The 22,640-nt window shown below is 51.9% G+C and overlaps 1 protein-coding gene and 2 long non-coding RNA genes across 14 annotated transcripts; all 3 read left to right on the top strand.

Moving 5' to 3' along the window:
* On the top strand, positions 1-2,039 carry LOC146757891 (uncharacterized). Its single transcript, XM_085519406.1, has 4 exons — positions 1-5; positions 916-1,117; positions 1,270-1,333; positions 1,478-2,039. Exons 1-4 carry the CDS (start codon positions 1-3, stop codon positions 1,558-1,560), a joined length of 354 nt encoding a protein of 117 aa, XP_085375532.1. The 3' UTR covers positions 1,561-2,039.
* A 1,587-nt stretch (positions 2,040-3,626) lies between these two features.
* On the top strand, positions 3,627-12,041 carry LOC146757890 (uncharacterized). Of its 8 annotated transcripts, none has more exons than XR_014935555.1 (7): positions 3,630-3,975; positions 4,817-4,915; positions 5,832-5,994; positions 10,868-10,969; positions 11,056-11,119; positions 11,272-11,382; positions 11,480-12,041. It is a non-coding gene; the product is annotated as an uncharacterized LOC146757890 (long non-coding RNA). The 8 variants fall into 8 exon arrangements; XR_014935554.1 differs by having other exon boundaries at positions 3,636-3,975; positions 4,651-4,915; positions 11,272-11,335; XR_014935552.1 differs by having other exon boundaries at positions 3,636-3,975; positions 4,651-4,915.
* Positions 12,042-13,638: 1,597 nt separating this feature from the next.
* LOC146757889 (uncharacterized) lies at positions 13,639-22,044 on the top strand. 5 transcript variants are annotated; one of them, XR_014935546.1, is made up of 7 exons: positions 13,639-13,978; positions 14,820-14,918; positions 15,835-15,997; positions 20,871-20,972; positions 21,059-21,122; positions 21,275-21,385; positions 21,483-22,044. It is a non-coding gene; the product is annotated as an uncharacterized LOC146757889 (long non-coding RNA). The 5 variants fall into 5 exon arrangements; XR_014935547.1 differs by having other exon boundaries at positions 14,654-14,918; positions 21,275-21,338; XR_014935545.1 differs by having other exon boundaries at positions 14,654-14,918.
* The last annotated feature ends 596 nt before the right edge of the window (positions 22,045-22,640 follow it).

Below are 22,640 nucleotides of genomic sequence, written 5' to 3'. Positions count from 1 at the left end.
ATGGAGCTGGGGGCCCTAGGAGTCAGAAGGAGGAGGGGGCCCGCCATGACCATCAGGCAGAGGAGGGGTAAGAGAGCCATTATCCATCATGCCTGGACCAGCCCTGTGACCACCACCCATGTGGAGCCTATGGAGGTGGATCCCCCTCCGGAGGAACCGATGGAGGTGGATCCCCCTCCGGAGGAACCGATGGAGGTGGATCCCCCTCCAGAGGAGCCCATGGACGTGGATCCGCCCGCGGCATAGCTGGCCTGGCACCACACCACCGTGCCAGGCCCCGCGTTGGCATGGTCACAGCTTCACCATCGCTGGTCCAGGCACTCGGCTCCTTTCCTGCTGCGCGGCCCCTGCCCCCAGCATTAGCTGGGTGGCATTATTTAATATCTTCTGCTCCTCCATCTTGTTGCTCCTCTGGTTCTGTGGGCCCCCAGTTCCATCTTCCCCCTGTTAGGTTAGGTGTTTGTTATGTTCTTTGTTTTGATGGTAGTGTTAGGTTAGTGTTAGTGTTCAGTTTAGTTTTAGTGTTAGGGATAGGTTCCTGTTTGTTTTTTAGAGTTAGGCATAGGTTCCTGTTTGTTCTTTAGGGTTAGGTATAGGTTTTTGTTGTTATTTTAGAGTTAGGTATAGGTTTTTGTTGTTATTTTAGAGTTAGGCATAGGTTTCTGTTGTTATTTTAGAGTTAGGCATAGGTTAGTGTTCGTACTTACAGTCAGGCATTGGCTGTTACACTCAAGTAAAAGTCACCGCTGCTCCTTGGGTAAGCATGCAGCTGGTTGCTCACCCCGAGCAATGAGTGCGACTGCCCTGACAGTTTGATGACATCTGCGATGAACTGAATTTCCCTCTTGGGACTTTTCCTTTGCAGAACATGGAGGAGCAGAGCGTGAGTGGCTGAGAAATGGAGCTGGGACTCAGGAGAGCAACACGTGGCTGTGTCCCAGAGCTCCCAAAGTGTGGCCATTGCAAGGTAGGCGTGCCTTACCGTAAGCGTTGTTCAAGCACAGCTCCTGGCACTGTCTGCAACAGATCCGCTCTCTGCGTGCTTTCTTTCAGACGCTGGTGTTGTGCAGCACAGCCACGGCACGGCCCTCAGTGCGTACGCAAGGAGCGTGAAAAGGTAGGTGGTGAATTTTCATCTTGCTAACGCTAGGATTAGGAATGGTGAGCATTCCTAAAAGAGTGGCCACAAAGGTGTGATCTGCCTCGGGGAGAAGTTGATTCTCGCCTCTTCAGCTTTTCCCTTCTTTTCTGTCCACCTGTCCTTTCCAGCTCCTCCTCCCCTCAGCTGCAAGTGGGGCAGTGCTCGAGTGTGAGGACTCTTCCTTGGCATGCGGTAACAGACAATGCAGATGTGACTTTTGTGTCCTTCCTTGTTCTTGGGTCCGTAGCCCAGGGATATCTTGCGAGCAGCTCTCTAAGTCAGACTGTGCTGGCAGCGTGCGTGAGTGAAATAGTGCCTCTTTTTTCCCTCTTGCAGCAAGCTTGCCGAGGCAAGGCAAGCGCTACTCAGCTGAGGAAGAAAGCCGAGAAGGAAAGCAGAAAGCAACGATGAGGGCTTGAGCAAGAAGCTACAAAGGACAGCAGAACCACCTGCAACGCTTCCTCGGAGGTGGCACCAAGAGCTGCTGACTCAACAGTCCAGTTTACTGGCACAGCCGTGCTTTCCCTGTCATGGACGGTGGAGATGATGGAAGTGAACTGGACAGGAAGGACTTGTGCTGCGTTAGAAGCAATGAGGGCTTCACATAGGCAGGACTTGGTGTATGGCAAGAGCTGGAGAGGCTGCGTTCCTTCAGGGTGTGTCTCTTGAGGTCCAGGCCTGGTGTAGGGTTAGGTTGAAATAGGGCTGGCTGGGACTGGAGAGGGAGGAGGTGACGTAGCCCCGGGGTTTGGCTTCTCCTTGGGTCTGACTGGAGGCTGAGTGACTGATTGCTAAGCGGCAATCCTGGGCACTGGGGTTTCATTTTGGGGTGTGGGCGGGGCAATAAATAGAAGCCAAATCTTCTTGTACGCAATAAAATTGAAGCGAACTTTCTAAACCTGGTGCTGCCTCTTTCAGTAGCTGGTCAGAACGTCCCTCGCTCGGGCTGGCAATCGCAGGGCGATGAAGCGGTCGGCTTCACGTCTCTCCCTTGACATGGTGCAGTGCAGGTTTTCCCCCGTTTCCTTGTTGGTCTTCCCAACCTGTGGCCTTTCAGCCAACCCGTAAGTGCTGGTGACAGGCTGTGAGCATCTCCTTGCTCTCTGAGGACTGACAGAAAGAAACCAGAGGAGGGGAAGCAGCCCGGCAGGAAGAAGGGTGTCCCGTGCTCAGCCCCTTGAGTTGGCCTCTCTTCCCTGAGGGCTCTTTCAGCTTCTGATGGATGCACCGTGTGTTGCTGTTTGCCCTGGGAAGCCCAGCTGCACGCTGGCAGCCGTGGCCTGTGCATCAGCCTCCCCTTGAGGCCCAAGGAGTTGTTTGTTTTTATGTATTCACTATTGGTGTGGCATTTTGTTGTTTTGTTCTGCTTTGAGATCAAGGGGTAATTTAACACCGTTGGAAGTCATTGGGGTTCAGGAGTAGCACATGTAGAATTTTGATCATGCAGCAAGTTGTGATTTCTACTGTGTTAAAGAACTGGCACACACATATACGCCTGCAGCCGGAGCTTGATTGACTCTCGTCAATACGGCCTTCCAAAGCCCGGCCCTGGGGAGTTGTCCAAAAATTTTCCAACCTTTTGTATTACCTAAGTTTATTTTAAACAGACAAGGAGGAGTAATCTCTTAAAGGCTTTTTTAAAGGCATTGGACTAGGTTTTGATTATCACGTCTCAGGAAGCTTCTGCATTCCACCTAGTGCTAATGTGATACATCAAGAGCAGATGACACAAGAGATTCAGGCCTTGCTGCCAGTCTTTTACGAATCAGAACTTTGTTTCATGTTGCCAGATATTGTGGTTTCCTTTTCAGGGGATTCCTTTGCTGTATAATAAGAAGGCCGAGGGCATCCTGGCCTGCATGGGAAACAGTGTTGCCAGCAGGAGCAGAGAGGTGATTGTCCCCCTGTTCTCAGCACTGATGAGGCCGCAGCTCGAGTGCTGTGTTCAGTTTTGGGCCCCTCAGTGCAAGAAAGACATCGAGGCCCTGGAACGCGTTCAGAGGAGGGCAACAAAGCTGGTGAGGGGTCTGGAGCACAGGCCGTATGAGGAGCGGCTGAGGGAGCTGGGATTGTTCAGCCTGGAGAAGAGGAGGCTCAGGGGAGACCTCATTGCTCTCTCTAACTTCCTGAAGGGAGGCTGTAGTGAGCTGGGGCTCGGCCTCTTCTCTCGTGTCATTAATGATAGGACCAGAGGGAATGGCTTCAAGCTGCGACAGGGGAGATTCAGGCTGGACACTACGAGGTATTACTGCTCAGAAAGGGTGGCCAGGCACTGGAATGGACACAGGGAGGTGGTGAAGGGAAGGGGACGAGGGCGAGGAAGGAAGGAAGGAAGGGAAGGGGAAGGTAAAGGAAGGAAAGCGAGAGGAAAGACACGAAATGAGACGTGAATTTTGGGTCCTTTTCCGGCAGCCGCCCCCCCCCAACAGGCCCCAGCCCGGCCTGAGCCACGTGACAGTGCCAGTGCCAGTGACAGGAAGTGCTTCCTGCAGGCGGCGGAGAGCACTTCCGGGCCATGGCGGCATGGCGGCCATGAGCGGGGCCGGGAGGAGCGGGCTCTGTGCTGCGAACGGGGTCGGGCCTCGGGGCGGGGGCACGGAGGGGCTGTCGGGGGAGGAGCTCGCGGCGCTGCCGGCACCCAGAGGCGGCTCCCGGGCGGCTCCACGGTCTCGCTGTGCTGCGGAGTCACCCGGCCGGCCCCAAAAGCCTGGAGGCAGAGCCTGAGCCGGCCCCGGCCCGGATCGTGTGGTGCGGCTCCGGCCGTGCTGGGCTGTGCGGCAGGAAGATGACTTGCGGAATCAAACTCTATAACCCAAAGATGGGTTCTAAAGCAGGTATGTTTATTCCAGCGTTGCGCAGCGCCGGGTGCAAGCGGGAGAGCTCCACCAAACTTGCACACCGTAAGGAGAAAAGTGTGTTACAGATATAGGTTAAGCTAATACGTAATCAATAGTCTCCTCCTCAGTTTGATTACATATTCATTACATTCCCTAGGACCCCGTTCCCCGCGACCCTTGCCGTTGTTTTGGGGTGAAATTCTTCTTCTGTTTTCTTCTTGGTGTTATCTGCTGGTATCGTTCTCCCATGTCAGCATCATCTTGCCCGGGGGTATCTAATCCTTCTTCTTGTCAGAGGTCTCCGGACAATTTCTTCTTATCTTTATTGCCCTCTTCTCTGGTTTTATTTTGACTAAGTGTCTGTAATTCCCCCTATCCCTGCACTTTTAAATGTAAACTATCTGCAGTTACCCTTTGTCTTGGTTTCTGTGAAGTTCCCCTTTCCCTTTCTATAGCAGAGTGTTACCTTGCCTCCATTTCAGTCTTTGGGTCCCCAGGGAGGCTCTCCCTGGGGGTGTCCCGATTCGAAGGCAGGATTCAATCCCGCCGCAGCCCGTCCATGGCAGGCAAACGCTTCTCTCCTCTGCTCTTGGGACTCAGCAGTGCCAGGGGTTTCACAGCGCGCGTGTTGCAGTGGCTGGCAGCCTCCGTGTGTTTTTCTATTGCATACAGGATCCCATGGTGGAGCCGCGTCAGAAGCAGACGTTGGTGTCTTGTGGCAGGAGCAAGGGCAGTGGAAGCGCTGCCCAGGGCAGGGCGGTGGTGACTGCCATGAGAGCGGAGGTCTGATGCCATCTGCGAGGGATGGGATTTGCATCCGGTGGCTTTTCCGTTGCAGAATGTCCAGCAGCAGAGCGTGAGTGGCCGTGAAATGAAGCTGGGCCCCAGGAGAGCCGCCTGGAGCTGCGTCACGAGCTTCGTGCGTGGCCAGCGCAAGGTAGGTGTGCCTTACTGTAAGCGTGCGCTGAAGCAGTGTTGGTTAAGCACGGCTCACTCCTCTGTCTGCAACAGATGGGCTTTCTGCGCGCTTTATTGCTGTGGCCGTAGAATTCCCTCTTTCTTACCATCTGATCTGTGAAGGCTTTTGTGTGGGAAGGTTTTGAGGAATGAGGGAGTAGAAATTGCTTTAGTCACGAGTCATCTGGAAAGGTTTCACAGAAACGGTGACATTTGCAGAAGGAACGTATTGGCATTGGCAGTTGTGCCAAATACTCACTGGGATGGAGAGGAGGGAGTACCTGCAGAAGACCGTTGTCTTCTGGTTTTGAGGAAGCCGGGCAGAGCTCAGATTGCAGCTTAAGCAATGTTCTTTTGTCACACTCTGTGTCCTGTGTTGCGTTCTCTCCTTTCGATTCCAGTTCTCCTGACAGGTTAGGCTTGAATTCAGCATAATATCTGCTTCTCCCTGGGTTCAGGTTCTTTGGGTCTCCTGCCTGCTTTTCTCCCTTTTCTTAATGGAGAGTGGAGTTTCTACCACAGAGCAAAGTTTCGTGATTGACAGAAACAAATATGGAACATATTAGATGAACACAGCTCTGCATTTTTTTCTTCCTCCGAACAGCAAGGGACTCCTGTGCTCTCATTAATATCATCAGTGAGTAGATGCTGCCTTCTGCTGGAGCCTAAAATGCTTTCTGCAGTTGAGTGGTTGGAAACATAGGGTTTTAACTTAAAATTGTTTGCGCAGGGTGAAGGTTGGGAATACAATTAGAATACAGTTACACAGTGCTCTATCCCCAGCACTTTCCATCATTTTTCTTAACACAGCTTACGGTTCATTTCAAAACAAACTAACAAAGATGAACTTGGGTTAGCGTAGCCTGTTTTAAATGATCCTTCTGTGTCTTTTCCAGGCTGGTAGCAGAATGGAGACTTTCCCGAGGCACTGAGGAACAGACACAAGCTTCTTTTGAAGGCTTCAATGAAATTCTGCCCCAGCAGTATCTGTGGTCTTTTGATGCTAAGGAGCTGGACGTAAAGGATTCTTTGACTATTGCCAGATCCAGGCTGCTACAGGTATGTCACGGTTTAAACTAAAAATCCACCTGCGTCCGTGACAGGGACTGTGGTCCCAGCAGGGGCCCTAGGCCAAAAGGAAAAAAAGTTAATTAGGAAAAGAAAACAGCAGCAACAATCTAAGGAGGCACACTTATTTACTAAATTACTATATCGAAATACAGGATAACACAGTATAATACAATATAATTGAAAATTGAGCTAACGAATCAAGCAAAATAGGAGAGAGAATGAGTCCCAAAACCGAGAGGCCTACTGTAAATCTAGGCGAAACGGTGAAGGCTCCCACACACTCCCCTGAACGCCAGAACTCGAAAGACGTCAGTCTAGCCTGCGACAGAGTTAATATAGTGTCCAGGTCCCGTGACCTCGTGTTGTTCTCTGGGAGATGTAGTCTTCTTCTGTAAGTTGCAGATTCAGTAAAACTATTCATGCTTTATATGATGTTATGATGTGGAATACTGATAGCAAAATTACAAAATTATTAAACCATGACAAGGTAATACTTGCATTTCAGTCAGTGTCTGAAGAGCAAAGTTCATTAAGGCTGGCGGTTCTGTTTTCAGGATGTGTGAGAGAAGCCTTATGTATCAGTTAGTATTTGGTTACTGTGTTGGTCTTCACTTTCTTCTTTGCAACCAATTTACACGTTTCTAACGTTAAGATTCTGCCAGCATAAATTTTTTGGCTAACAGTGTTTTTGTAGTCCTTGACAATGTGATTTGCATGTGTCTAAAGAGTGAGCAACTAGAAAGCAAGGGAGCAAAGAACCAAATATCAGCGGATGGTCAAATTACTGAGTGGAGCAGGTTTTAGCTGCTTTTGGGTTCTCCAAGTTATACTCTACAGCAGAACATCGTATTTCTAGCACAGAATGGTACGGTTAGGTAAAGACAAAGTACGTTGTTAGTTTGAATGTCTAAATACAAATGTTTTCATGAGTGGTATTTCTCTTTTGTGGCCTCTCCACATTTTCTTTGTGAGCGGATGTTATTATTTGCTATGAAAGTTTGAGAGTTTAATATTAAAAACGAGTGTAGTGTGATTGCAGGTGCTTTTAAGTACAGTAGTATTTCAGTACAATAGTCTTGCTGTAGAAGCAAAGTAGTAGGTTGTAGTTTCAATGATTCCATGTGGGTGCCCAGCCCAAAGTGGGGATTCCCTTATGAAAGGAGGGGGAGGGTGAAGGAGGCCGAGGGCCCTTTTCTCGGGGCCAGCTCTCTGTGCCCTCTTGCTGGCCGGAGAGAAGGGCTGCCCGCTGGACACAGGGAGTGCCTTGTAGCTCCCGTGCCGTGCCCTGCCCTCCAGCCCCCTCCTCATCCTATGCGGAACACCACTCCCAGCAGCACAGGTGCCATTTTGGAATCTTCCCCATGTCACAGCTGTCACCTTGGTTGCTGCGGCTCCACCCGACTCACTCACCTCTGAGAGTGCTGGGCAGGTAGCAGCCATGTCCAGCACGAAGCGAGGGCGAGAGGAATGTAGTGAGGATTTAAGTGGGGAGAAGGAGCTGGGGGCCCCAGAACCGAAGAGGAGGAGGTTGCCCGCCATAACCATCAAATGGAGGAGGGGGAAAGGAGCCCGTTTCCATCATGCCTGGACCAGCCCTGTGACCACCACCCATGTGGAGCCGATGGAGGTGGATCCCCCTCCGGAGGAACCGATGGAGGTGGATCCCCCTCCAGAGGAGCCCATGGACGTGGATCCGCCCGCGGCATAGCTGGCCTGGCACCACACCACCGTGCCAGGCCCCGCGTTGGCATGGTCACAGCTTCACCATCGCTGGTCCAGGCACTCGGCTCCTTTCCTGCTGCGCGGCCCCTGCCCCCAGCATGAGCTGGGTGGCATTATTTAACATCTTCTTCTCCTCCACCTCGTTGCTCCTCCGGTTCTGTGGGCCCCCAGTTCCTTCTTCCCCCTGTTGTAGTTAGGTGTTTGCTCTGTTCTTTGTTTTGATGGTAGTGTTAGGTTAGTGTTAGTGTTCAGTTTAGTTTTAGCGTTAGGGATAGGTTCCTGTTTGTTCTTTAGAGTTAGGCATAGGTTCCTGTTTGTTCTTTAGGGTTAGGTATAGGTTTCTGTTGTTATTTTAGAGTTAGGCGTAGGTTAGTGTTCGTACTTACAGTCAGGCATTGGCTGCTACACTCAAGTAAAAGTAACCGCTGCTCCTGGGTAAGCACACAGTGTTGCCATCAGGGCTCAAGCTCAGGCAGCCAGCTGACCGGGGCAGAATTTGTGTTAGACGCTGCTCAGTGACAACACCCAGAACAAAGTAGCAAGGATGTGAAGTGCAGGAGACTACTTGCGCTTATCACATTCTGTCTGCTGTAACAGCATTACTCAAAGATTTCTAATCAGGCCAAGATCTTTGTGATGCAGCAGTTTGTTCATTACTGCCATCATGGGCGCACAACCCTACTGGCGAGGAATGGAAGGCCCTATATGCTGGCCCGACCCTACCCGCAGGGAGGTGTGCTCCCTCCCCTGGGCACGGGTCAGGGACATTGCTGGGAGACTTCCCAGTCTGATCTGCCCTTCTGTCTACTATCCCCTGCTGATAGTTCAGGCTGGCAGTGAAGTTAGTAAAAAAAGCCTGAAGGCTATCAAAGATGATTTCAGGGGACTGGGGCGGGTAATCGAAGGAACAGGTGTGCAGGTGGTTATTGCATCTGTACCTTCAGTGGCAGGGAGGGATACTGAGTTGGACCTAAAAACCCACCTCTTAAACAAATGGTTAAAGAGTCGGTGCAGACATAGGAGTCTTGGTGTTTTTCACCATGGGGCAATTTATTTGGCTCCTGGCATGACAGCTACAGACGGAAGCGGCCTGTCTCAAAGGGGTAAGAGGGTTCTAGCTGAGGAACTGTCAGGACCCCACTAAAAACCTGCACCCTGACTTGTAAAATGGTTACACAGATATAGGTACACCTCATACATAGTCAATGATGTAAGGAAGGACACTGGACACACCTTCGTTGGCTCCACAGCCGCAGTCCAACACGGCGCCCAGGCCCGTTGATCCATTCCTTTGCTTGCTGCCAGTTCCCACAGGGAGTCCTCATTCAGACACCTGAAACAACAACGCACACAAACACATCAGGCAAACAACAGACACACACACAAACACAAAACGCCCTCCTCGGATCCCGCCACTCACCCTTCCTTTGCCAACTTCTCTCGCTCACCTTCAGGGCAGTGCCAGCCCCTTCAACCCGATCACAGAATCACAGAATGACCCGGGTTGGAAGGGACCTCAAGGATCATGAAGCACCAACCCCCCGCCTGGCTGTGGGGCTGGGGCAGCCGGTGTGGCTGGGTGCAGCACGTGGGCATGTGGGAGGGCCTGCAGCAGGGATGTGGGGTGTAATCAGAGTGACTGGAATTCCAATTCAGTCAGAGGTCTTAATTGTAGGTAAGGGTTGAATCTGCCGAGGTGCCGCACAAGGAGAGGCGCTGGGTGCGACTATGGAAAGCAGAGCTTGTGTGTCCCAGGAGGCAGGCGTAGTCAGGTCCCCTTTGGAGCCTGCCGTTGTTGGTGCTCAGCTCAGGAGCCCCATCAGCAGCTGCTGCGTGCTGCGTCTGTGTCACGAACTTATCTAGATCAATATGATTGACTGATCAGTCTATGATCTCCAGATGATGTTATGATGTGAAATACCAATAGAAAAAAATACAAAACCACAACAGTATGGCAGCCCAAAAAGATTCCCTTGTGGAAGAAGGGGGAGGGTGAAGGAGGGCGAAGGAGGGTGAAGGAGGCCAAGGGCCCTTTACTTGGGGCCGGCTCGTCTGTGCCCTCTTGCTGGCCAGAGAGAAGGGCTGCCCGCTGGGCACAGGGAGCACCTTGTAGCTCCCGTACCATGCCCTGCCCTCCAGCCCCCTCCTCATCCTATGTGGAACTCCAGTGCCAGCAGTGCGGCCGCCATTTTAGAACCCTCTCCATGTCACCATGGTCACCGTTGCCGCATGCCTCTGACAGTTGTGGCAGTTAACAGCCATGCCAGCTGCGAAGAGGGCCAGGGTAGAAGTTTCTGGTGGGAGGATGGAGCTGGGGGCCCTAGGAGTCAGAAGGAGGAGGGGGCCCGCCATGACCATCAGGCAGAGGAGGGGTAAGAGAGCCATTTTCCATCATGCCTGGACCAGCCCTGTGACCACCACCCATGTGGAGCCAATGGAGGTGGATCCCCCTCCGGAGGAACCAATGGAGGTGGATCCCCCTCCGGAGGAACCGATGGAGGTGGATCCCCCTCCAGAGGAGCCCATGGATGTGGATCCGCCCGCGGCATAGCTGGCCTGGCACCACACCACCGTGCCAGGCCCCGCGTTGGCATGGTCACAGCTTCACCATCGCTGGTCCAGGCACTCGGCTCCTTTCCTGCTGCGCGGCCCCTGCCCCCAGCATTAGCTGGGTGGCATTATTTAACATCTTCTGCTCCTCCACCTTGTTGCTCCTCTGGTTCTGTGGGCCCCCAGTTCCATCTTCCCCCTGTTAGGTTAGGTGTTTGTTATGTTCTTTGTTTTGATGGTAGTGTTAGGCTAGTGTTAGTGTTCAGTTTAGTTTTAGTGTTAGGGATAGGTTCCTGTTCGTTTTTTAGAGTTAGGCATAGGTTCCTGTTTGTTCTTTAGGGTTAGGTATAGGTTTTTGTTGTTATTTTAGAGTTAGGTATAGGTTTCTGTTGTTATTTTAGAGTTAGGCATAGGTTAGTGTTCGTACTTGCAGTCAGGCATTGGCTGTTACACTCAAGTAAAAGTAACCGCTGCTCCTTGGGTAAGCATGCAGCTGGTTGCTCACCCCGAGCAATGAGTGCGACTGCCCTGACAGTTTGATGACATCTGCGATGAACTGAATTTCCCTCTTGGGACTTTTCCTTTGCAGAACATGGAGGAGTAGAGCATGAGTGGCTGAGAAATGGAGCTGGGACTCAGGAGAGCAACACATGTCTGTGTCCTAGAGCTCCCAAAGTGTGGCCATTGCAAGGTAGGCGTGCCTTACCGTAAGCGTTGTTCAAGCACAGCTCCTGGCACTGTCTGCAACAGATCCGCTCTCTGCGTGCTTTCTTTCAGACGCTGGTGTTGTGCAGCACAGCCACGGCACGGCCCTCAGTGCGTACGCAAGGAGCGTGAAAAGGTAGGTGGTGAATTTTCATCTTGCTAACGCTAGGATTAGGAATGGTGAGCATTCCTAAAAGAGTGGCCACAAAGGTGTGATCTGCCTCGGGGAGAAGTTGATTCTCGCCTCTTCAGCTTTTCCCTTCTTTTCTGTCCACCTGTCCTTTCCAGCTCCTCCTCCCCTCAGCTGCAAGTGGGGCAGTGCTCGAGTGTGAGGACTCTTCCTTGGCATGCGGTAACAGACAATGGAGATGTGACTTTTGTGTCCTTCCTTGTTCTTGGGTTCGTAGCCCAGGGATATCTTGCGAGCAGCTCTCTAAGTCAGACTGTGCTGGCAGCGTGCGTGAGTGAAATAGTGCCTCTTTTTTCCCTCTTGCAGCAAGCTTGCCGAGGCAAGGCAAGCGCTACTCAGCTGAGGAAGAAAGCCGAGAAGGAAAGCAGAAAGCAACGATGAGGGCTTGAGCAAGAAGCTACAAAGGACAGCAGAACCACCTGCAACGCTTCCTCGGAGGTGGCACCAAGAGCTGCTGACTCAACAGTCCAGTTTACTGGCACAGCCGTGCTTTCCCTGTCATGGACGGTGGAGATGATGGAAGTGAACTGGACAGGAAGGACTTGTGCTGCGTTAGAAGCAATGAGGGCTTCACATAGGCAGGACTTGGTGTATGGCAAGAGCTGGAGAGGCTGCGTTCCTTCAGGGTGTGTCTCTTGAGGTCCAGGCCTGGTGTAGGGTTAGGTTGAAATAGGGCTGGCTGGGACTGGAGAGGGAGGAGGTGACGTAGCCCCGGGGTTTGGCTTCTCCTTGGGTCTGACTGGAGGCTGAGTGACTGATTGCTAAGCGGCAATCCTGGGCACTGGGGTTTCATTTTGGGGTGTGGGCGGGGCAATAAATAGAAGCCAAATCTTCTTGTACGCAATAAAATTGAAGCGAACTTTCTAAACCTGGTGCTGCCTCTTTCAGTAGCTGGTCAGAACGTCCCTCGCTCGGGCTGGCAATCGCAGGGCGATGAAGCGGTCGGCTTCACGTCTCTCCCTTGACATGGTGCAGTGCAGGTTTTCCCCCGTTTCCTTGTTGGTCTTCCCAACCTGTGGCCTTTCAGCCAACCCGTAAGTGCTGGTGACAGGCTGTGAGCATCTCCTTGCTCTCTGAGGACTGACAGAAAGAAACCAGAGGAGGGGAAGCAGCCCGGCAGGAAGAAGGGTGTCCCGTGCTCAGCCCCTTGAGTTGGCCTCTCTTCCCTGAGGGCTCTTTCAGCTTCTGATGGATGCACCGTGTGTTGCTGTTTGCCCTGGGAAGCCCAGCTGCACGCTGGCAGCCGTGGCCTGTGCATCAGCCTCCCCTTGAGGCCCAAGGAGTTGTTTGTTTTTATGTATTCACTATTGGTGTGGCATTTTGTTGTTTTGTTCTGCTTTGAGATCAAGGGGTAATTTAACACCGTTGGAAGTCATTGGGGTTCAGGAGTAGCACATGTAGAATTTTGATCATGCAGCAAGTTGTGATTTCTACTGTGTTAAAGAACTGGCACACACATATACGCCTGCAGCCGGAGCTTGATTGACTCTCGTCAATACGGCCTTCCAAAGCCCGGCCCTGGGGAGTTGTCCAAAAATTTTCCAACCTTTTGTATTACCTAAGTTTATTTTAAACAGACAAGGAGGAGTAATCTCTTAAAGGCTTTTTTTAAAGGCATTGGACTAGGTTTTGATTATCACGTCTCAGGAAGCTTCTGCATTCCACCTAGTGCTAATGTGATACATCAAGAGCAGATGACACAAAAGATTCAGGCCTTGCTGCCAGTCTTTTACGAATCAGAACTTTGTTTCATGTTGCCAGATATTGTGGTTTCCTTTTCAGGGGATTCCTTTGCTGTATAATAAGAAGGCCGAGGGCATCCTGGCCTGCATGGGAAACAGTGTTGCCAGCAGGAGCAGAGAGGTGATTGTCCCCCTGTTCTCAGCACTGATGAGGCCGCAGCTCGAGTGCTGTGTTCAGTTTTGGGCCCCTCAGTGCAAGAAAGACATCGAGGCCCTGGAACGCGTTCAGAGGAGGGCAACAAAGCTGGTGAGGGGTCTGGAGCACAGGCCGTATGAGGAGCGGCTGAGGGAGCTGGGATTGTTCAGCCTGGAGAAGAGGAGGCTCAGGGGAGACCTCATTGCTCTCTCTAACTTCCTGAAGGGAGGCTGTAGTGAGCTGGGGCTCGGCCTCTTCTCTCGTGTCATTAATGATAGGACCAGAGGGAATGGCTTCAAGCTGCGACAGGGGAGATTCAGGCTGGACACTACGAGGTATTACTGCTCAGAAAGGGTGGCCAGGCACTGGAATGGACACAGGGAGGTGGTGAAGGGAAGGGGACGAGGGCGAGGAAGGAAGGAAGGAAGGGAAGGGGAAGGTAAAGGAAGGAAAGCGAGAGGAAAGACACGAAATGAGACGTGAATTTTGGGTCCTTTTCCGGCAGCCGCCCCCCCCCAACAGGCCCCAGCCCGGCCTGAGCCACGTGACAGTGCCAGTGCCAGTGACAGGAAGTGCTTCCTGCAGGCGGCGGAGAGCACTTCCGGGCCATGGCGGCATGGCGGCCATGAGCGGGGCCGGGAGGAGCGGGCTCTGTGCTGCGAACGGGGTCGGGCCTCGGGGCGGGGGCACGGAGGGGCTGTCGGGGGAGGAGCTCGCGGCGCTGCCGGCACCCAGAGGCGGCTCCCGGGCGGCTCCACGGTCTCGCTGTGCTGCGGAGTCACCCGGCCGGCCCCAAAAGCCTGGAGGCAGAGCCTGAGCCGGCCCCGGCCCGGATCGTGTGGTGCGGCTCCGGCCGTGCTGGGCTGTGCGGCAGGAAGATGACTTGCGGAATCAAACTCTATAACCCAAAGATGGGTTCTAAAGCAGGTATGTTTATTCCAGCGTTGCGCAGCGCCGGGTGCAAGCGGGAGAGCTCCACCAAACTTGCACACCGTAAGGAGAAAAGTGTGTTACAGATATAGGTTAAGCTAATACGTAATCAATAGTCTCCTCCTCAGTTTGATTACATATTCATTACATTCCCTAGGACCCCGTTCCCCGCGACCCTTGCCGTTGTTTTGGGGTGAAATTCTTCTTCTGTTTTCTTCTTGGTGTTATCTGCTGGTATCGTTCTCCCATGTCAGCATCATCTTGCCCGGGGGTATCTAATCCTTCTTCTTGTCAGAGGTCTCCGGACAATTTCTTCTTATCTTTATTGCCCTCTTCTCTGGTTTTATTTTGACTAAGTGTCTGTAATTCCCCCTATCCCTGCACTTTTAAATGTAAACTATCTGCAGTTACCCTTTGTCTTGGTTTCTGTGAAGTTCCCCTTTCCCTTTCTATAGCAGAGTGTTACCTTGCCTCCATTTCAGTCTTTGGGTCCCCAGGGAGGCTCTCCCTGGGGGTGTCCCGATTCGAAGGCAGGATTCAATCCCGCCGCAGCCCGTCCATGGCAGGCAAACGCTTCTCTCCTCTGCTCTTGGGACTCAGCAGTGCCAGGGGTTTCACAGCGCGCGTGTTGCAGTGGCTGGCAGCCTCCGTGTGTTTTTCTATTGCATACAGGATCCCATGGTGGAGCCGCGTCAGAAGCAGACGTTGGTGTCTTGTGGCAGGAGCAAGGGCAGTGGAAGCGCTGCCCAGGGCAGGGCGGTGGTGACTGCCATGAGAGCGGAGGTCTGATGCCATCTGCGAGGGATGGGATTTGCATCCGGTGGCTTTTCCGTTGCAGAATGTCCAGCAGCAGAGCGTGAGTGGCCGTGAAATGAAGCTGGGCCCCAGGAGAGCCGCCTGGAGCTGCGTCACGAGCTTCGTGCGTGGCCAGCGCAAGGTAGGTGTGCCTTACTGTAAGCGTGCGCTGAAGCAGTGTTGGTTAAGCACGGCTCACTCCTCTGTCTGCAACAGATGGGCTTTCTGCGCGCTTTATTGCTGTGGCCGTAGAATTCCCTCTTTCTTACCATCTGATCTGTGAAGGCTTTTGTGTGGGAAGGTTTTGAGGAATGAGGGAGTAGAAATTGCTTTAGTCACGAGTCATCTGGAAAGGTTTCACAGAAACGGTGACATTTGCAGAAGGAACGTATTGGCATTGGCAGTTGTGCCAAATACTCACTGGGATGGAGAGGAGGGAGTACCTGCAGAAGACCGTTCTCTTCTGGTTTTGAGGAAGCCGGGCAGAGCTCAGATTGCAGCTTAAGCAATGTTCTTTTGTCACACTCTGTGTCCTGTGTTGCGTTCTCTCCTTTCGATTCCAGTTCTCCTGACAGGTTAGGCTTGAATTCAGCATAATATCTGCTTCTCCCTGGGTTCAGGTTCTTTGGGTCTCCTGCCTGCTTTTCTCCCTTTTCTTAATGGAGAGTGGAGTTTCTACCACAGAGCAAAGTTTCGTGATTGACAGAAACAAATATGGAACATATTAGATGAACACAGCTCTGCATTTTTTTCTTCCTCCGAACAGCAAGGGACTCCTGTGCTCTCATTAATATCATCAGTGAGTAGATGCTGCCTTCTGCTGGAGCCTAAAATGCTTTCTGCAGTTGAGTGGTTGGAAACATAGGGTTTTAACTTAAAATTGTTTGCGCAGGGTGAAGGTTGGGAATACAATTAGAATACAGTTACACAGTGCTCTATCCCCAGCACTTTCCATCATTTTTCTTAACACAGCTTACGGTTCATTTCAAAACAAACTAACAAAGATGAACTTGGGTTAGCGTAGCCTGTTTTAAATGATCCTTCTGTGTCTTTTCCAGGCTGGTAGCAGAATGGAGACTTTCCCGAGGCACTGAGGAACAGACACAAGCTTCTTTTGAAGGCTTCAATGAAATTCTGCCCCAGCAGTATCTGTGGTCTTTTGATGCTAAGGAGCTGGACGTAAAGGATTCTTTGACTATTGCCAGATCCAGGCTGCTACAGGTATGTCACGGTTTAAACTAAAAATCCACCTGCGTCCGTGACAGGGACTGTGGTCCCAGCAGGGGCCCTAGGCCAAAAGGAAAAAAAGTTAATTAGGAAAAGAAAACAGCAGCAACAATCTAAGGAGGCACACTTATTTACTAAATTACTATATCGAAATACAGGATAACACAGTATAATACAATATAATTGAAAATTGAGCTAACGAATCAAGCAAAATAGGAGAGAGAATGAGTCCCAAAACCGAGAGGCCTACTGTAAATCTAGGCGAAACGGTGAAGGCTCCCACACACTCCCCTGAACGCCAGAACTCGAAAGACGTCAGTCTAGCCTGCGACAGAGTTAATATAGTGTCCAGGTCCCGTGACCTCGTGTTGTTCTCTGGGAGATGTAGTCTTCTTCTGTAAGTTGCAGATTCAGTAAAACTATTCATGCTTTATATGATGTTATGATGTGGAATACTGATAGCAAAATTACAAAATTATTAAACCATGACAAGGTAATACTTGCATTTCAGTCAGTGTCTGAAGAGCAAAGTTCATTAAGGCTGGCGGTTCTGTTTTCAGGATGTGTGAGAGAAGCCTTATGTATCAGTTAGTATTTGGTTACTGTGTTGGTCTTCACTTTCTTCTTTGCAACCAATTTACACGTTTCTAACGTTAAGATTCTGCCAGCATAAATTTTTTGGCTAACAGTGTTTTTGTAGTCCTTGACAATGTGATTTGCATGTGTCTAAAGAGTGAGCAACTAGAAAGCAAGGGAGCAAAGAACCAAATATCAGCGGATGGTCAAATTACTGAGTGGAGCAGGTTTTAGCTGCTTTTGGGTTCTCCAAGTTATACTCTACAGCAGAACATCGTATTTCTAGCACAGAATGGTACGGTTAGGTAAAGACAAAGTACGTTGTTAGTTTGAATGTCTAAATACAAATGTTTTCATGAGTGGTATTTCTCTTTTGTGGCCTCTCCACATTTTCTTTGTGAGCGGATGTTATTATTTGCTATGAAAGTTTGAGAGTTTAATATTAAAAACGAGTGTAGTGTGATTGCAGGTGCTTTTAAGTACAGTAGTATTTCAGTACAATAGTCTTGCTGTAGAAGCAAAGTAGTAGGTTGTAGTTTCAATGATTCCATGTGGGTGCCCAGCCCAAAGTGGGGATTCCCTTATGAAAGGAGGGGGAGGGTGAAGGAGGCCGAGGGCCCTTTTCTCGGGGCCAGCTCTCTGTGCCCTCTTGCTGGCCGGAGAGAAGGGCTGCCCGCTGGACACAGGGAGTGCCTTGTAGCTCCCGTGCCGTGCCCTGCCCTCCAGCCCCCTCCTCATCCTATGCGGAACACCACTCCCAGCAGCACAGGTGCCATTTTGGAATCTTCCCCATGTCACAGCTGTCACCTTGGTTGCTGCGGCTCCACCCGACTCACTCACCTCTGAGAGTGCTGGGCAGGTAGCAGCCATGTCCAGCACGAAGCGAGGGCGAGAGGAATGTAGTGAGGATTTAAGTGGGGAGAAGGAGCTGGGGGCCCCAGAACCGAAGAGGAGGAGGTTGCCCGCCATAACCATCAAATGGAGGAGGGGGAAAGGAGCCCGTTTCCATCATGCCTGGACCAGCCCTGTGACCACCACCCATGTGGAGCCGATGGAGGTGGATCCCCCTCCGGAGGAACCGATGGAGGTGGATCCCCCTCCAGAGGAGCCCATGGACGTGGATCCGCCCGCGGCATAGCTGGCCTGGCACCACACCACCGTGCCAGGCCCCGCGTTGGCATGGTCACAGCTTCACCATCGCTGGTCCAGGCACTCGGCTCCTTTCCTGCTGCGCGGCCCCTGCCCCCAGCATGAGCTGGGTGGCATTATTTAACATCTTCTTCTCCTCCACCTCGTTGCTCCTCCGGTTCTGTGGGCCCCCAGTTCCTTCTTCCCCCTGTTGTAGTTAGGTGTTTGCTCTGTTCTTTGTTTTGATGGTAGTGTTAGGTTAGTGTTAGTGTTCAGTTTAGTTTTAGCGTTAGGGATAGGTTCCTGTTTGTTCTTTAGAGTTAGGCATAGGTTCCTGTTTGTTCTTTAGGGTTAGGTATAGGTTTCTGTTGTTATTTTAGAGTTAGGCGTAGGTTAGTGTTCGTACTTACAGTCAGGCATTGGCTGCTACACTCAAGTAAAAGTAACCGCTGCTCCTGGGTAAGCACACAGTGTTGCCATCAGGGCTCAAGCTCAGGCAGCCAGCTGACCGGGGCAGAATTTGTGTTAGACGCTGCTCAGTGACAACACCCAGAACAAAGTAGCAAGGATGTGAAGTGCAGGAGACTACTTGCGCTTATCACATTCTGTCTGCTGTAACAGCATTACTCAAAGATTTCTAATCAGGCCAAGATCTTTGTGATGCAGCAGTTTGTTCATTACTGCCATCATGGGCGCACAACCCTACTGGCGAGGAATGGAAGGCCCTATATGCTGGCCCGACCCTACCCGCAGGGAGGTGTGCTCCCTCCCCTGGGCACGGGTCAGGGACATTGCTGGGAGACTTCCCAGTCTGATCTGCCCTTCTGTCTACTATCCCCTGCTGATAGTTCAGGCTGGCAGTGAAGTTAGTAAAAAAAGCCTGAAGGCTATCAAAGATGATTTCAGGGGACTGGGGCGGGTAATCGAAGGAACAGGTGTGCAGGTGGTTATTGCATCTGTACCTTCAGTGGCAGGGAGGGATACTGAGTTGGACCTAAAAACCCACCTCTTAAACAAATGGTTAAAGAGTCGGTGCAGACATAGGAGTCTTGGTGTTTTTCACCATGGGGCAATTTATTTGGCTCCTGGCATGACAGCTACAGACGGAAGCGGCCTGTCTCAAAGGGGTAAGAGGGTTCTAGCTGAGGAACTGTCAGGACCCCACTAAAAACCTGCACCCTGACTTGTAAAATGGTTACACAGATATAGGTACACCTCATACATAGTCAATGATGTAAGGAAGGACACTGGACACACCTTCGTTGGCTCCACAGCCGCAGTCCAACACGGCGCCCAGGCCCGTTGATCCATTCCTTTGCTTGCTGCCAGTTCCCACAGGGAGTCCTCATTCAGACACCTGAAACAACAACGCACACAAACACATCAGGCAAACAACAGACACACACACAAACACAAAACGCCCTCCTCGGATCCCGCCACTCACCCTTCCTTTGCCAACTTCTCTCGCTCACCTTCAGGGCAGTGCCAGCCCCTTCAACCCGATCACAGAATCACAGAATGACCCGGGTTGGAAGGGACCTCAAGGATCATGAAGCACCAACCCCCCGCCTGGCTGTGGGGCTGGGGCAGCCGGTGTGGCTGGGTGCAGCACGTGGGCATGTGGGAGGGCCTGCAGCAGGGATGTGGGGTGTAATCAGAGTGACTGGAATTCCAATTCAGTCAGAGGTCTTAATTGTAGGTAAGGGTTGAATCTGCCGAGGTGCCGCACAAGGAGAGGCGCTGGGTGCGACTATGGAAAGCAGAGCTTGTGTGTCCCAGGAGGCAGGCGTAGTCAGGTCCCCTTTGGAGCCTGCCGTTGTTGGTGCTCAGCTCAGGAGCCCCATCAGCAGCTGCTGCGTGCTGCGTCTGTGTCACGAACTTATCTAGATCAATATGATTGACTGATCAGTCTATGATCTCCAGATGATGTTATGATGTGAAATACCAATAGAAAAAAATACAAAACCACAACAGTATGGCAGCCCAAAAAGATTCCCTTGTGGAAGAAGGGGGAGGGTGAAGGAGGGCGAAGGAGGGTGAAGGAGGCCAAGGGCCCTTTACTTGGGGCCGGCTCGTCTGTGCCCTCTTGCTGGCCAGAGAGAAGGGCTGCCCGCTGGGCACAGGGAGCACCTTGTAGCTCCCGTACCATGCCCTGCCCTCCAGCCCCCTCCTCATCCTATGTGGAACTCCAGTGCCAGCAGTGCGGCCGCCATTTTAGAACCCTCTCCATGTCACCATGGTCACCGTTGCCGCATGCCTCTGACAGTTGTGGCAGTTAACAGCCATGCCAGCTGCGAAGAGGGCCAGGGTAGAAGTTTCTGGTGGGAGGATGGAGCTGGGGGCCCTAGGAGTCAGAAGGAGGAGGGGGCCCGCCATGACCATCAGGCAGAGGAGGGGTAAGAGAGCCATTTTCCATCATGCCTGGACCAGCCCTGTGACCACCACCCATGTGGAGCAAATGGAGGTGGATCCCCCTCCGGAGGAACCAATGGAGGTGGATCCCCCTCCGGAGGAACCGATGGAGGTGGATCCCCCTCCAGAGGAGCCCATGGATGTGGATCCGCCCGCGGCATAGCTGGCCTGGCACCACACCACCGTGCCAGGCCCCGCGTTGGCATGGTCACAGCTTCACCATCGCTGGTCCAGGCACTCGGCTCCTTTCCTGCTGCGCGGCCCCTGCCCCCAGCATTAGCTGGGTGGCATTATTTAACATCTTCTGCTCCTCCACCTTGTTGCTCCTCTGGTTCTGTGGGCCCCCAGTTCCATCTTCCCCCTGTTAGGTTAGGTGTTTGTTATGTTCTTTGTTTTGATGGTAGTGTTAGGCTAGTGTTAGTGTTCAGTTTAGTTTTAGTGTTAGGGATAGGTTCCTGTTCGTTTTTTAGAGTTAGGCATAGGTTCCTGTTTGTTCTTTAGGGTTAGGTATAGGTTTTTGTTGTTATTTTAGAGTTAGGTATAGGTTTCTGTTGTTATTTTAGAGTTAGGCATAGGTTAGTGTTCGTACTTGCAGTCAGGCATTGGCTGTTACACTCAAGTAAAAGTAACCGCTGCTCCTTGGGTAAGCATGCAGCTGGTTGCTCACCCCGAGCAATGAGTGCGACTGCCCTGACAGTTTGATGACATCTGCGATGAACTGAATTTCCCTCTTGGGACTTTTCCTTTGCAGAACATGGAGGAGTAGAGCATGAGTGGCTGAGAAATGGAGCTGGGACTCAGGAGAGCAACACATGTCTGTGTCCTAGAGCTCCCAAAGTGTGGCCATTGCAAGGTAGGCGTGCCTTACCGTAAGCGTTGTTCAAGCACAGCTCCTGGCACTGTCTGCAACAGATCCGCTCTCTGCGTGCTTTCTTTCAGACGCTGGTGTTGTGCAGCACAGCCACGGCACGGCCCTCAGTGCGTACGCAAGGAGCGTGAAAAGGTAGGTGGTGAATTTTCATCTTGCTAACGCTAGGATTAGGAATGGTGAGCATTCCTAAAAGAGTGGCCACAAAGGTGTGATCTGCCTCGGGGAGAAGTTGATTCTCGCCTCTTCAGCTTTTCCCTTCTTTTCTGTCCACCTGTCCTTTCCAGCTCCTCCTCCCCTCAGCTGCAAGTGGGGCAGTGCTCGAGTGTGAGGACTCTTCCTTGGCATGCGGTAACAGACAATGCAGATGTGACTTTTGTGTCCTTCCTTGTTCTTGGGTTCGTAGCCCAGGGATATCTTGCGAGCAGCTCTCTAAGTCAGACTGTGCTGGCAGCGTGCGTGAGTGAAATAGTGCCTCTTTTTTCCCTCTTGCAGCAAGCTTGCCGAGGCAAGGCAAGCGCTACTCAGCTGAGGAAGAAAGCCGAGAAGGAAAGCAGAAAGCAACGATGAGGGCTTGAGCAAGAAGCTACAAAGGACAGCAGAACCACCTGCAACGCTTCCTCGGAGGTGGCACCAAGAGCTGCTGACTCAACAGTCCAGTTTACTGGCACAGCCGTGCTTTCCCTGTCATGGACGGTGGAGATGATGGAAGTGAACTGGACAGGAAGGACTTGTGCTGCGTTAGAAGCAATGAGGGCTTCACATAGGCAGGACTTGGTGTATGGCAAGAGCTGGAGAGGCTGCGTTCCTTCAGGGTGTGTCTCTTGAGGTCCAGGCCTGGTGTAGGGTTAGGTTGAAATAGGGCTGGCTGGGACTGGAGAGGGAGGAGGTGACGTAGCCCCGGGGTTTGGCTTCTCCTTGGGTCTGACTGGAGGCTGAGTGACTGATTGCTAAGCGGCAATCCTGGGCACTGGGGTTTCATTTTGGGGTGTGGGCGGGGCAATAAATAGAAGCCAAATCTTCTTGTACGCAATAAAATTGAAGCGAACTTTCTAAACCTGGTGCTGCCTCTTTCAGTAGCTGGTCAGAACGTCCCTCGCTCGGGCTGGCAATCGCAGGGCGATGAAGCGGTCGGCTTCACGTCTCTCCCTTGACATGGTGCAGTGCAGGTTTTCCCCCGTTTCCTTGTTGGTCTTCCCAACCTGTGGCCTTTCAGCCAACCCGTAAGTGCTGGTGACAGGCTGTGAGCATCTCCTTGCTCTCTGAGGACTGACAGAAAGAAACCAGAGGAGGGGAAGCAGCCCGGCAGGAAGAAGGGTGTCCCGTGCTCAGCCCCTTGAGTTGGCCTCTCTTCCCTGAGGGCTCTTTCAGCTTCTGATGGATGCACCGTGTGTTGCTGTTTGCCCTGGGAAGCCCAGCTGCACGCTGGCAGCCGTGGCCTGTGCATCAGCCTCCCCTTGAGGCCCAAGGAGTTGTTTGTTTTTATGTATTCACTATTGGTGTGGCATTTTGTTGTTTTGTTCTGCTTTGAGATCAAGGGGTAATTTAACACCGTTGGAAGTCATTGGGGTTCAGGAGTAGCACATGTAGAATTTTGATCATGCAGCAAGTTGTGATTTCTACTGTGTTAAAGAACTGGCACACACATATACG

The sequence above is a fragment of the Coturnix japonica genome, chromosome 18, assembly GCF_054131305.1.
Source record: "Coturnix japonica strain WE chromosome 18, WE-NBRP24, whole genome shotgun sequence".
NCBI classification, from domain to species: domain Eukaryota; kingdom Metazoa; phylum Chordata; class Aves; order Galliformes; family Phasianidae; genus Coturnix; species Coturnix japonica.
The sequence above is the reverse complement of the archived record's forward strand: the minus strand, read 5'-3'. Positions and strand labels throughout refer to the sequence as shown.